Here is a 13,551-nt window from a genome sequence, read left to right on the forward strand (position 1 = left end):
ATACAAAGATATCTGGTCTTTAATGATGTTCTCAAAATATTAGCACAAAAATGTTATTTATACGTCATTAAAAATGTTATTCATACATAATGGAATGTTTTTTTGTCTTTATGTTTTCATAACTTAGCATATTAATAAAACGATCATAGATGGCTGGGACAGATCATTGTGCATACACAAAATGTGCATACTATGCATGGTATGCATATTGCATACTGCAAAAAAAGTCTGGGTAATATGGAAGTCATTCCAAACAGCCAAAGAGAGAAATTGCATGTGCATGTGTATGCACAGGAGATGCATGATGTGTTGTTATTAGGTCTAATTAGGCTAATTTACTGACACGGACTGTCTGATGTGTGTGGCCTGGATTCAGCAGTGATTGTATTAAAGACTGATGCCCAGCCACCCCTTCGCACATCATCACATACCTGCCTGTTGGCTGCAAAATAATTAGTCACTTAGTATGCAAATGAGCGTTACAAAGCATGACCTTTCAAAAGCAGGAGTGTAAATGTCTTGTTCCAAATTAGTCCCTTTGCAAATTAATGGAGCAGTTTGGGTTTGTTTGCCGTTCTTTTGTTTTGCTTTGGTTTGTTTGCCAATCAAATTCAATGTATCGATGCTGCACAGAATGGAGGGAAAACTCTAAATTACATGCTACACGGGCAACCTGCCAATTTGGTTCTTGAGAATCGTATCAAGCCATAATACCGCAGCTGTAGTTGGAGCGTGTCACAAACAAACCCGTTTACCGTGCTGCAAAACACTCTTTTTGCTTTGACAAAGAAGTGTAAGGTGCATGAAACACTCAATTATTTTCGCAGCGATAAAAAAAAAAGTATATCTTTTGTGCTGACGTTTTTGATTTATCGTGTTTTTAAGACCTCGGTTTGCAAGATCAGCTGGTTTAAACGGCCAGTAACTGGATCTTCAGTTCATTTGGTGCTAATGGATGTTTTTCTGTCATAACGGCGTTTGATCACCTTTACGTTGACTAATTGGCGACAGTGATTGATATTTGGTGCAATGCAAGTTTCTCGGATGAGCTGCCTTTATCGCAGACAGACAGTGTTTGTCAAGAACAGCGCGGCTAATTGTTGGGTTTGCACGGCGTGCTGACATTGAATGAGTACTGAGACAGCTCCTCGTGCATTAAACACGCCGCTTGCTGGTATTTACAGTAAAACGATCAAAACAGTTACTGAACCGCGGAGCTGAAGCGATTATGGTTGATCATGAGTGGTTTCAAATCACTAATGTGTCATTTAGCTGATGCTGACACACAGTGCAGGGTCAACGTGGAGTATCCTGAGGTTAAAAACCTCTTCAAGGCCACATTCGTGACGGCTCGTGTGTCAGTCGTTGAGAGAGTTTGAAGCTTCAGTCATTTAGTTATTCAGATTTTAACCCCTATGCTGAATTACTTGTTTTCAGCTCAAATTTCCTAAAAAATAGTAATAATAAACTGCTGTCATGTGCATAATGCATGTTGAAAAGCACTGAAAAACAGCTTTTATAAAAAGTCCCATGGAGGTAACATGGTACAATAATGGTATCAGCTTATTTTAATGTAAAGTTCTGCTGAAACGCCTAAATAGGTTAGATGAACCCCTATGCTGAATTACTTGTTTTCAGCTCAAATTTCCTAAAAAAAATAGTAACAATAAACTGCTGTTCATGTGCAGAATGCATGTTGAAAAGCACTGAAAAATAGCTTATTTTAATGTAAAGTTCTGCTGAAACGCCTAAATAGGTTAGATCAGGATTCATTGTGACAACATGCCCCAGTGATCAACGTGTATTCAACGAACTGAATCTTTTGTCCTGTGTAATAATGGTTAAAATGTTCAATGGATTTTTTTTGTTTTGTTTGTCAACATTTTAAGGGTTTCGTCTACACAGAAACTGACTTAAACTATAGTCATATTAAAGTGCCATGTAAATACACTCTTAAAAATAAAGGTTCTTTAATGGCATCAACGGTTCTATATGAAGAACCTTGAACATCCTTTCAAATGCAGAAAAGGTTCTTAGTTGAAAAAGGTTCTTTAGATTTTTTAAATGTTCTTTGAGGGACTGTTCACTGAAAGGTTCTTTGGGGTTACCAAAAATGGTTCTTCTATGGCATCGCTGCAAAAACACCCTTTTGAAACCTTTATTTTTAGGAGTGTAGGCTAATCATTTGATACCCTCTAGGTATGTTAAAGTAGCTGAATCACATTAAATTACATAACATTAGTAATAATGACAATAATAATAATTACATTTATATATTGCTTTTCTCGACATCCAAATCTCTAACATTAAATGACTTTACCATGGTATCACCACAGTAGCCTACTTTTTATGAGTCGTCAGAGTACCTGTGCGCTTAAACAAGTCTCAAAACGTGTTTCAGATGGATTTTCTGCCTCATATTGACGTGGGATCCTTCAGAAAGGCTAATTTCGACAATTTAAACCCGAAAATGACAGAAACAAGGGCTGGAATCACACAAACCACACACACTACGCACGCGCTACCGAGAGAATCCGGTATCTTGGGAAGGACGAATCATTTGAGCGAATCGGTTCGTTCAGATGACTCGTTTCAGCAGTGAACTGCCATTCTCAGATTGTTTTGATCACACAACGAGTTCCTAGAAGTCCATTTTACGTTTTATTATTGTTGTAACAATTTATTTTTTAGCGGGGAGTTTTCTACGTAGATGTGTCAAATGCCGTGTTGTTATTATTATGCTAATTTTAGTGTCTAAAACATTAACAATAATGTCCCTCTTGTAAAATCTATCTTGAACTCGTGCAAACAGGTGTTTCATTAGCCACCATGATCCAAAACATGAATAACAGTGATTATGTGGATTCTTTTACTATTTCAGAAGCATCTTCTTAATATCGGAAACAATTTTGTTCCTCCAAAAGACTGTGATGTATAAACGCTGCGAATCGGCTCGACTGAATCACTCCGAGGAATCGGTTCAAAAGAACCATTCGCTCGCGATTCGGACGCCACTACCACGGCGCGATCGAACCCCTCCCAGTTACTCCCGTGGCTTTTGCCACGAACATCAGGCAACAATCTCCAAATATGTGAGAGCTCACGTGAAATAACGAGCGAGAGCGTCACATCATATGTTTGAATGATTCCCCGAGGATGCGAGAGTCACGGATGCGGCGATCGATGAGTGTTTTTGTCGCAGGTAAGAGACAAACGCATGTCGCCTGTTGCTCAGCCACACATAAACACACATGATAAAGACTGACATGCATTCGTCTGTATCACATATGCATTTTGCATGCTGAGAACTACATGGTATCAAATGTGCTTATTGTACGTGCGTCAGCTGGTGTTTGTATGTGAGTGAATTATTGCACCGTTTCAAATAATAATGCACCTTTTGAATAGCAATTGACAGGTCATTGATATGCTTTTATTGTGCCGTTTGGATTTGCAGTGCAGCTGGCATGTCTGATTTATCTAAACCAGCCATGCATGAGCAACTTATTTGCAGTTATTGATTCGTCTCATAATGGAACTAATAATCATGCTTTTTGAATGCAATCATGCTTCACGTTCACTAGGGTGTGGAGACCCTCAGCTGTAATCTGTAAAATCGCTCTTCGCTGCTTTACAAGTCGAGAAAAGTTATTTTCAGCACTTAGCTTTTTTGATTTCGACATGCCTTTGAGATGCTGTCTGCTTGCGAAATTGCTGGAAGAAGGTGATGTTCCCTTTGATCACACCATAAGGGTCCGATTTCATGCTAGAGCTGGAGCCACTAGGATTAAATCAGGGATAATGCATTGGATCAAAGCTCAGATGCTGCTCATATCTGATTGCATTATTGTATTTGACACTAGACGCCTTCAAAGTCAGATTCCAATCTGCTGTTTGGACTGAGCAATATTGTCTAAACACTAAATTAGATTTTTGTGCTGCAAGATCTCCGTGTTTTAATACTTCTCTCAAATCCAATGAGAAGTATGTGTTGCGTGCAGAAAATGCATCAAAAGAAATATCTGTACAATTTCTCCACCAGACGTTGCTTGTTTATGTGGAAGTCGAATAAAATATCAGCCAAACATAGTTTTCGCACTGATTCAAAGCTGTATTGAATGAATGAATCATTGCGAGCACAAGAAAGCCATTATGTGTTCTTTCCCCGGCTCCATAATCTTCACATTATGAACTTTAATGTGTTATGATGATGGTAATGGTAATGATGGTAAAAGCTTTACAATCTGTTTGGCTTTCTTAGAGCTGTGACCTAGCTCCAAGCTCTGCCTGTTAATCTGGATCAATGTGTTTTAATATTAAAACCTGATGTCCGTCTCATTATGACTCTTCCATTCATGAGGAGTATGTATGCACTCATTCTTGTAATGCCGACAGCATCTGTAATTGATGTAATTCTTAACCAGTATCTAATAAATATCTACACATCCTTAGAAGAAAATAGATGCTCCCCGGAAGCAAATTACATGCAATATTAATACTTGAGAGTGCATCTTGCATAGATGTTTTAAATGTTTAAAGTCGGCATGAACTCAAAAGTCACCCTACTAATTTTCTAAATGCATGTTATTGATCTTATGGTGAATGATTTTTCAATGCATTTGTTTCTTAAAAAAAAAAAAACTGGGCCTTAGTGGGTAAAATGACAGACTTCAACCCCCCCCCCTTTCTTATTGGTCATTTGAATAGAAAAATAAATACTATTTCTACAGTAATTTGGTTAGCTGTAACTTAATGTGAAAAAGTGAAAATTCAATTTCATTATATTTAATAATATAATAATACACTACTATATATATATATATATATATATATATGTGTGTGTGTGTGTGTGTGTGTAATACATCACAAAATAATATACATTTTTGTAGTTTAACAATATATGTAATTTTAATACAATCATATTTAATGCATTTTTATTTTAACATAATCATATTTTGGTAATATAATCATATTTTAAAAGCATGAACCACCACATTATTTTCCTTATTTATATTAAATTAAATGATGTAAAGTGTTTAATCTAATTATATTTTAACATATTTGTTATTTTAATATAATTGTTTTAATAGTAAAATATTTGAATCACCACATGGATTTCCTTTACTATAACTGTATATTTATAATAAATTATGTACATATTTTTGGGGTAATTTAACAATATATGTAATTTTAACAATCATATTTCAATATATTTTTTATCTTATTTTAGTAGTAAAATGTGAGTCACCTTTACGGTAACTGTTAATTTATATTAAGTTGCATATTTTTTTGGCAATTTGTCAGTAAATGTAATTTTAATGTAAAATATGATTATATTCAATTACAAATAGATTAAAATGAAATCTATTTATATTTGAATATAATCATATTTTAGTAGTAAAAAGTGTGAATCACATTATGAATTCCCTTTAACATGACTTTAACATATATTGTCGCCTACGTGATATCCCACAGCTGGCATTTAATAGCTACTAGTTTTTTTTTTTTTTTTTTTTTTTGTCATATCAATAAACTAAAAAGTAAGGTCTGCTTGGTTTAAGGTCTTGTACAGCTTTCTTATAAGGTGATCACAGGCCGTAAGCCTCAAACTATCAGATTCATCCATGCAGAGGAGCCATGTCAAACTAAAAATGTTTCTCCATAAGAAACTTCAGTTTTATGTTTAAACAACAAATGATGATAGAGAGCCCAGATGGTTCATAAGTAAGGGATAATATACAATCAGCACATCATAATGGCAGAATAAACCCAGACAGTGTGATCAGGACCCTGACGTGAGGCAGGTAAATATACAACAAATAGACATGGATTATTGATTTGGGAGGAAATTATTATATTAGATTACTACTTAGAATACGAGCACAGTAGGGCTGTCAAAAAAAATGTGAATTTCGAATATTCGTCGAATTTAAAATAAAAATCCACATTCGAATGCAAAAACATTGCATTCGAATTTTAGGTGTGCGTCAGGCAGTATTATCAGTGGCGCACGAAATGCGACGATGTGTCATTGCATTTTAATGCTTTTGTTAGCCTGTCCAGTTGAACCCACTAGATGCGGCACTGCTACGTTGTTCATTCAAAATATTGCAGAAAAAGAGAACATCAATGCGGAGATGATGTTATTTACATCAAAACCGAAACCAAGCCATTCACACTGAACGCATATTTATCACATTTTCTAGAGGGACATCTATTACCGTTGCACTCGCGTCTCGCACAAGAGAGCCGCATGTTTAGAAAGCCATGTAAAATTAAAAATTATGGCGGTTTTTCCCGATCCTACTGCATCTCAAGTTTTTAAATGAAGAAAGTACTCTTTGTGATTGGTTTTCGGTCCTTTGTATTGAACTATACATACATGCATGATGCAGTTTTTTTTCTAATTGTTTAAGCAACTTTAATTATATAAGGTTTATAAACATTAGTTTAAACATTATGCACTTTTTTCAAAGATAGTCATGTTATTTTATTATGCTTTGAAGAAACGTGCATAATATTTTGTTCGATGCGCCCTCTTGTGGCCTCAGGAGAGAAGCAAAAGCTTTTTTCCCCCTAACTGAAATTATGCCTTTTAAATTCGAATATAATTTGAATATTGATAATATTTAAGTACAAAATTCGAATTTAGTTTTTCAGCCATTTTGACAGCCCTAGAGCACAGCTTTATTGAAAGCATCAGTTTCCTGGATGAGTGGTCTTTTATGCTTTGTTGCTATGGGCAACAGTCATCAATCAGGAATATAGTGTGATAGTCGGGTTCGGGAAGTAAAAATTCCATTCATTTTCTCCATAGAGCAATTGATTTTTTAACGATAACTCATAAACCTGTAAAGACAGATGTACTGAGCTCAGAGGTTGTTAATTGATGGTATGTGCTTTTGTTGAAGCCGTCTGCTCACATTATTTCAACTTATTTTTAAAATAATTGTGTTTTAACAGCTGAATTTGTGTTTAAAAACTACATTACCCATGATGCTGTAGAGAAAATTCCACCAATCAGAGAGTTGCGGTGTTGAAATCGTGCCAAAAAGCCAGCAGGGAACGAGATTGATGTGATCTAATTGGTCTTGCTATGCTTTCAAAATACTCAAATGTTTATAAACATATGAATATTTTGCAATAAACGTAAATGAAATAATTCTTTAAAGGAATAGCTTTATATTTCTCCATTGATTTTAATCCGATTACATCATTTGCAATGCTTCCCTTACGATAATTAATCATGGTTTTATTATAGTGAAAGTGTAGTAACCATTGTTTTTTTGGCGATTGATTATCATTTGTGTAACTACAGTTTTACTACTAATACCATGGTTAAACTATAGTTAGTGTAGCTGCAAAACCATGATTAATTTGGGGTTACCATAGTTTAACTAGAATAACAGTGTTTTTTTGTAGTAAATCCATGGTTAATTTTCTTAAGGGTTCATGGAATTGTAGTTCTTTTCCTCATTGAAGCCGTTAAGTACACAGCCTTGTCTTTTTGCCTGATTTTCAGACACTTTTTGCTTCAAATTAAAGTTTGTAAGGTTGTGAATCACCTATGAGCTGGTTGGATTGTTAAAGGCTCATAACACTTCAACCAAGACCTTTTTTAACCCTTAAGGGGAAAATGAGTGGAAAAAAACCTTCCAGAACTGAAAAAGTGGGCAGGCACTAATGCATTTGATTTGACAGCTGAAAGCCATGATTGACCAATCAGAATCATTCCAGAGAGATGTCATAATATCATCTATTTGTATTTGCCTCCTGGATTTAACTGCATGTGGGATTCATCTAGAATTCATCTCAATTCACAGAGTATTTTGTTGTTGACCGTTTATGAGTGACACGTTTTTTCTCTCTCATTTTCTGTGATGGCCTGTCAGTTGTAATAGTTTGCACCAAAACGCATGAGATCTGCCATCATATATCCCATGTGGCATATCCACGCATTACATCAGCCGGACAGGGGCCTGAGAGTCATTCAGTCAGTCCACACTGGCCCTCAAAAGCCTCAGGCAACACACACACACTCGACTCAGCTCTAGTGAACAGTCATGTCAGGACTCCTGGGATACTTATTTTTACATCACTATTGATTTATCTGCATTTGTCTTTCAGCTCTAAAATTAGAAACCGCTTCACATGCATGATACAAACAAAAGGTCCAGATGTGCATGCCTCTGTAAACCAGCATGTTTTTGCTCCGCTAAATCAGTCCGCTGATATTTCCGTGCGCTAAATGCAGCGCGCTCAGAAATGTGCAGGTGACACCGACTTCCAGCTGCTTTTATCTCTCACCTTTCAGTTGTTTACATCAACCCGTGATTGGCGTCATGTACTGTATGTACGTGAGCAGCATGTGCTCCGTGTTACTGTGTGTTAATTATAGCTCTCCCTCCCCGCCTGAAATACAACCGGTTTATGTTAGGTGACCTTAACTGTGTTTCTATAATGTCTCAATGAGTGCCTTCATGATGCTGCTTAGTTTGCCTGACTAGTTGCTTAATTTAAAGTATTTAAACTGCAGTCAAGCTGTCTGGGATTGGAGTTGTTCGCTTATTGGTCTATTGAGTGGTAAAATATTTTTGTTTAATAAATAAACCCTGACGGCGTGATTGGCTGTACTGTATGTATGTGAGCGGCATGTGCTCTGTGTTACTGTGTGTTAATTATAGCTCTCCCTCCCTGCCTGAAATACAACCGGTTTATGTTAGGTGACCTTAACTGTGTTTCTATAATGTCTCAATGAGTGCCTTCATGATGCTGCTTAGTTTGCCTGACTAGTTGCTTAATTTAAAGTATTTTAACTGCAGTCAAGCTGTCTGGGATTGGAGTTGTTCGCTTATTGGTCTATTGAGTGGTAAAATATTTTTGTTTAATAAATAAACCCTGACGGGGTGATCAGTGGTGGGTCTTGTGTTAATCTGAGGGGGTTTATTTTGCAATAATGCTGTAATAATGGCTGTAAATTATCCCATAGATAACTACACTCAAGCTATTTAAGGAGGGAAATGTTTATATATATATATATATATATATAGGCCTAACTATCCAATGATGTAATTTATTTGTACAATCAGAGGAATATCTATCAGACACAACAACAAGGGTGTTGAAGTTGACACTAAATGCGTCTAAAACGGTCTGTGAATTTGTCATTTTTGCATGCATGTAGTTTCATAAAAAGTACAAGGTTTTAGTGATGATTACTGAATGCACAAATAATTATGTATGTTCTGTTATAGGCCCACTGTGTTCATTCTGTCTGCATTTATGTCCTGTTTGTCAAATCATACATGAAATCACATAGGTTTTAATAAAAAATATATATATTAAAGCTGCAAGCAGCGAAGAAAGGGCCCTCGCACCCGGGCTCACTGCCACCCAGTGGCTTTAGGAAAACAGCTAACGGTGGGCATTATGCATTTAAAGTTAAAAAATATAGGAGGAATATGTCAAAGTCATTTATATGTGCCAAACTTCCTACTAAATACCGTAGTATTCTAAATACCGAACACGGTTTTTCGTGTTTTTTTCCCCATTGTATTTTGCCCCAAAAAAATTCACCATTGCATGAATTAAAAAGCCAAAATGTGCTTTTTACTGTTTTGTCTTGCTTTTCAAAGAAAAAAAATCAATTACAAAACAACAATTTAAAAATATTTAACAATGAACATTTTTAACATTCTAGCAGACACTATACCAACAAAGCACAATTTAACTTAAAATTAATAAGTTAGTAAAATAATAATTTTTGGCCATCAGAGATTGAACATGTCTGAGTTAGTGTAAAACATGAAATGTGCTGTTGCCAACAGGTGGCGCTATAAATTATAACTGAATATTGGCATGTAAATGTTTTCAGGTCAGGACTCTTACCAAACATGTGAAGTTAGGGGCAGATTGGACATTGCATGTTTAAGTTAGTATAAAACAAGTAATTTCCTGTTACCAGCAGGTGGTGGTATGATTATAACAGAATATTGGCCTTAAGATGTGTTAAAGGGGTCATATGATGCGATTTCAATTTTTCCTTTCTCTTTGGAGTGTTACAAGCTCAGTCTCATTACGAATACGTCGTACGTATCGCATTGTCACATTCCTTGTAAAAATTAATAAAAATGTGACTGAGCAACTGACGAGTAACGACGGTTCAGCGCAGATTTTCCTCGCGCTTTGGACTTTGAACCCTGGTTAACAAGCAGATCTGCTGCGAGTTCGTGCAGTGCTGTCAGAATACATGCAATGCGCGCGTGTATTAGAAAACATAACTTTCTGCCGCTTATTTACTAATTGTTTAAGGCCATTTCGCGATTTCAATCATCATACAGTAAACCAGCAACAATCACCCCTTCCTCTTCTCAACGAAGACACCCGATGCAGTCCTAAACAGTCTCTCGCTGTCGGTGCTTGCAATGATTTTTGCGTCTTTCTCCGACAGTTTAAATGCTTCCACACTGCTGACATGTGTGCTGCATAATAAAGAGTGCGCGCCTCTCACTCTCGTCAAAGTACGAGGCCTGGAAATGGCAAAAACTGCACAAAAATCATACAGGAAATTCAAAATAACTGACTTCCTGTTAGGTTTTGGATTTTGTACCATGATACTTTTTTGTAGGTAATGGTGTGTTACATGTATGTACCAATTTTCATACATGTATGTAAAACGTAGCTCGAGGCATACAGGTAGCGCTATAGAGCCATTTTGCCACACCCACTTCTGAAACCCATATCAGATGTAAATTTTCGCCAGTTCAGTGTGCAAAGTTTCATGAGTTTTGGAGCATGTTTAGGCCCTCAAAAATGCGATTCACATTGGAGAAGAAGAAGAAGAAGAAGAAGAAGAAGAAGAAGAAGAAGAAGAAGAAGAAGAAGAAGAAGAAGAAGAAGAAGAAGAAGAAGAAGAAGAAGAAGAAGAAGAAACGGAGCAATTCCAATAGGGTCCTCACACCATCGGTGCTCGGGCCCTAATTACTGTAAATACTAGTGATTGAACAATATGGGTTGTCAATGCCCAATATTTACAGGGTGACCAAAATAATGCTGATTTTATATAATAATAATATAATAATATATAGGCTGTGTGTGTGTGTGTGTTTAAAGAAATTAGTTCAGAATTTATTTCAGCAAAGACACATTAAATTGATCAAAAGTGACACTAAAGATGTTTTGTAATGTTACAAAAGATTTCTATCTCAAAAAAATTATATTCTTTTTAATTTTCTATTAATCCAAAAAAAAAAAACTGAAAAAAAAACCATGTCATGTAAGCGAATTTATTTTCAAATGTTTCTTCAGCGGCACATTTACATTTGAAAATATATTTGAATAGAACACAATTCTTTTAAATTGTAGTAATATTTCCCAATATTACTTTTCGTCATGATCAAATAAATGCAGCCTATATAAAATTTTATAATAATAACTCAGATGTGCACCAATTTCCTGATATAAGCAAATGATCATTTTTAGTATATTTACTCAAAATTCACTAAAACATAAAGATTTCTATCTCAAAAAAATTATATTCTTTTTAATTTTCTATTAATAAAAAAAAAAAAATGAAAAAAAACCATGTCATGTAAGCGAATTTATTTTCAAATGTTTCTTCAGTGGCACATTTACATTTGAAAATATATTTGAATAGAACACAATTCTTTTAAATTGTAGTAATATTTCCCAATATTACTTTTCGTCATGATCAAATAAATGCAGCCTATATAAAATTTTATAATAATAACTCAGATGTGCACCAATTTCCTGATATAAGCAAATGATCATTTTTAGTATATTTACTCAAAATTCACTAAAACATAAAAACGGAAAATGTACATACATTATCCATTGACAGAGCTGTCAGTAGATTTTGCTTAGACTTGAGTAAGCCACATAGCGCTTAGTGTTACACTGATGTCAGTTTTTCTGACAAGCCTCTCTGAGGTCTGTATGTTCCCTGTGTTCAGTGGCACATTCTCTTCGAGAGGTGATGGAGGAGAGGTGTCATTCCCACCTATAAATTAACTTGTTGACTTGTTAGTGTATGCGTTCACTGTGTCTTCTCTCTCCGCAGGCTCACACAGACGATGAGAGTTGACGAGACCCACAGCTCTTGGTGATGACGCGGTCCCACTATGGGGCTCCCGTGAACGGCCCGGGCGTCGAGTATGTTGACTGCCTGTCAGCATGACGCCGTTGGACCTGTGGCTTTCGCGCTCCATCCCCATGTGTCTGCTGCTGCAGAGCCTGGTGCTCATGGTCCTGTGCTTTCCGTCTGCCAGCACCTGTCCCAAGGGTTGCACCTGCCAGCGCTCCGAAAGCCCTCCGCACGGCCTCAATGTCACCTGTAGTCTGTCACGCTTGAAGGAGATCCCGCCCGACGTCCCACCAGACACCCAGCTGCTGCAGCTGGACCGAAACCACATATCTCTAGTGCCCGATCGCATATTTCATGGCTTGAGGATGCTTCGGAGGCTCAATCTCTCCCATAATGCTGTGGAAACCCTCGGCGAGGGGGCGTTCGTCGGATTGGAGGGCTCTCTGGAAGTGCTGGACCTTTCCCACAACCGAATCACTAGCGTGCACAAGGACGCGTTCGCACGGCTGAAGGCACGTGTGATGGTGGACAACAACCCTTGGCATTGCGACTGCGCCCTGCAGCAGGCGCTGGGCGGCATGGCCCACAACCATGAGGCCGCCACGCGCGTGCTGTGCCGTAGTTCGGAGCTGAGGGACCAGGAGGGCCAGCCGTTCCTGGCCGTGGATGCGGACTTGTGCAACCTGGCCAAGCGGACCACCGACTACGCCATGTTAGTGACCATGTTCGGCTGGTTCGCGATGGTTATCTCTTACGTTGTGTACTATGTACGGCAGAACCAGGAAGACGCGAGACGACACCTTGAGTACCTGAAATCGCTTCCCAGCAAGCCCAAGAAACCGGACGAACCGGAGGACATCAGCACGGTCGTGTGACGTTACGAAGATCGCACGATCCCAGAGACTAAAGGCACGTTCATACCAAGGATGATAACCATAACGATAACTATAAGAGAATGCGGAAGTTCACACCACAGCTACAATGATAACAGTATATTGTTGCAATCTAGTGCTGTCAAATGATTAATCGCGATTAATCATTTGACAGCACTAGATTGCAACAATATAACATAATAGATATACACAGTACACACACATATATTATGTAAATAAAAATGTAATATAAATAGCGATTAATCGTTTGACAGCACTATTGCAATTACTTTTAGAACAATGTTTTCCAGGTGGTAAATGATAAAAACATCTACAGGAAATCAGAATTCATCTGACTTTAAACAGCTTGAGGATTCAAAGCAGCAGATGATGAAACGGCAGCGTTATCGTCAGAACGTTATTGTCTGTTGGTGTGGATGCTAATACGGTTATCGTAATAGTTATCGTTCTTAGCATGAACGGGTTTTAACCAGGATGTTGATTAATCTGACGCGAATCGTTAATGTCGTCTAGCGTTCTACACCTGTCTTCTCTTTTTCCAATGTGCTTTCCTGT

At 37.2% G+C, this 13,551-nt stretch overlaps 1 protein-coding gene across 1 annotated transcript; it reads left to right on the forward strand.

Moving 5' to 3' along the window:
• Positions 1-3,013: 3,013 nt before the first annotated feature.
• lrrc3b (leucine rich repeat containing 3B) lies at positions 3,014-13,071 on the forward strand. Its single transcript, XM_016567595.1, has 2 exons — positions 3,014-3,202; positions 12,080-13,071. Exon 2 carries the CDS (start codon positions 12,193-12,195, stop codon positions 12,976-12,978), a length of 786 nt encoding a protein of 261 aa, XP_016423081.1. The 5' UTR covers positions 3,014-3,202; positions 12,080-12,192; the 3' UTR covers positions 12,979-13,071.
• The last annotated feature ends 480 nt before the right edge of the window (positions 13,072-13,551 follow it).

Source organism: Sinocyclocheilus rhinocerous, unplaced genomic scaffold (assembly GCF_001515625.1).
Source record: "Sinocyclocheilus rhinocerous isolate Xijiao unplaced genomic scaffold, SAMN03320098_v1.1 scaffold170, whole genome shotgun sequence".
Lineage (NCBI taxonomy): Eukaryota > Metazoa > Chordata > Actinopteri > Cypriniformes > Cyprinidae > Sinocyclocheilus > Sinocyclocheilus rhinocerous.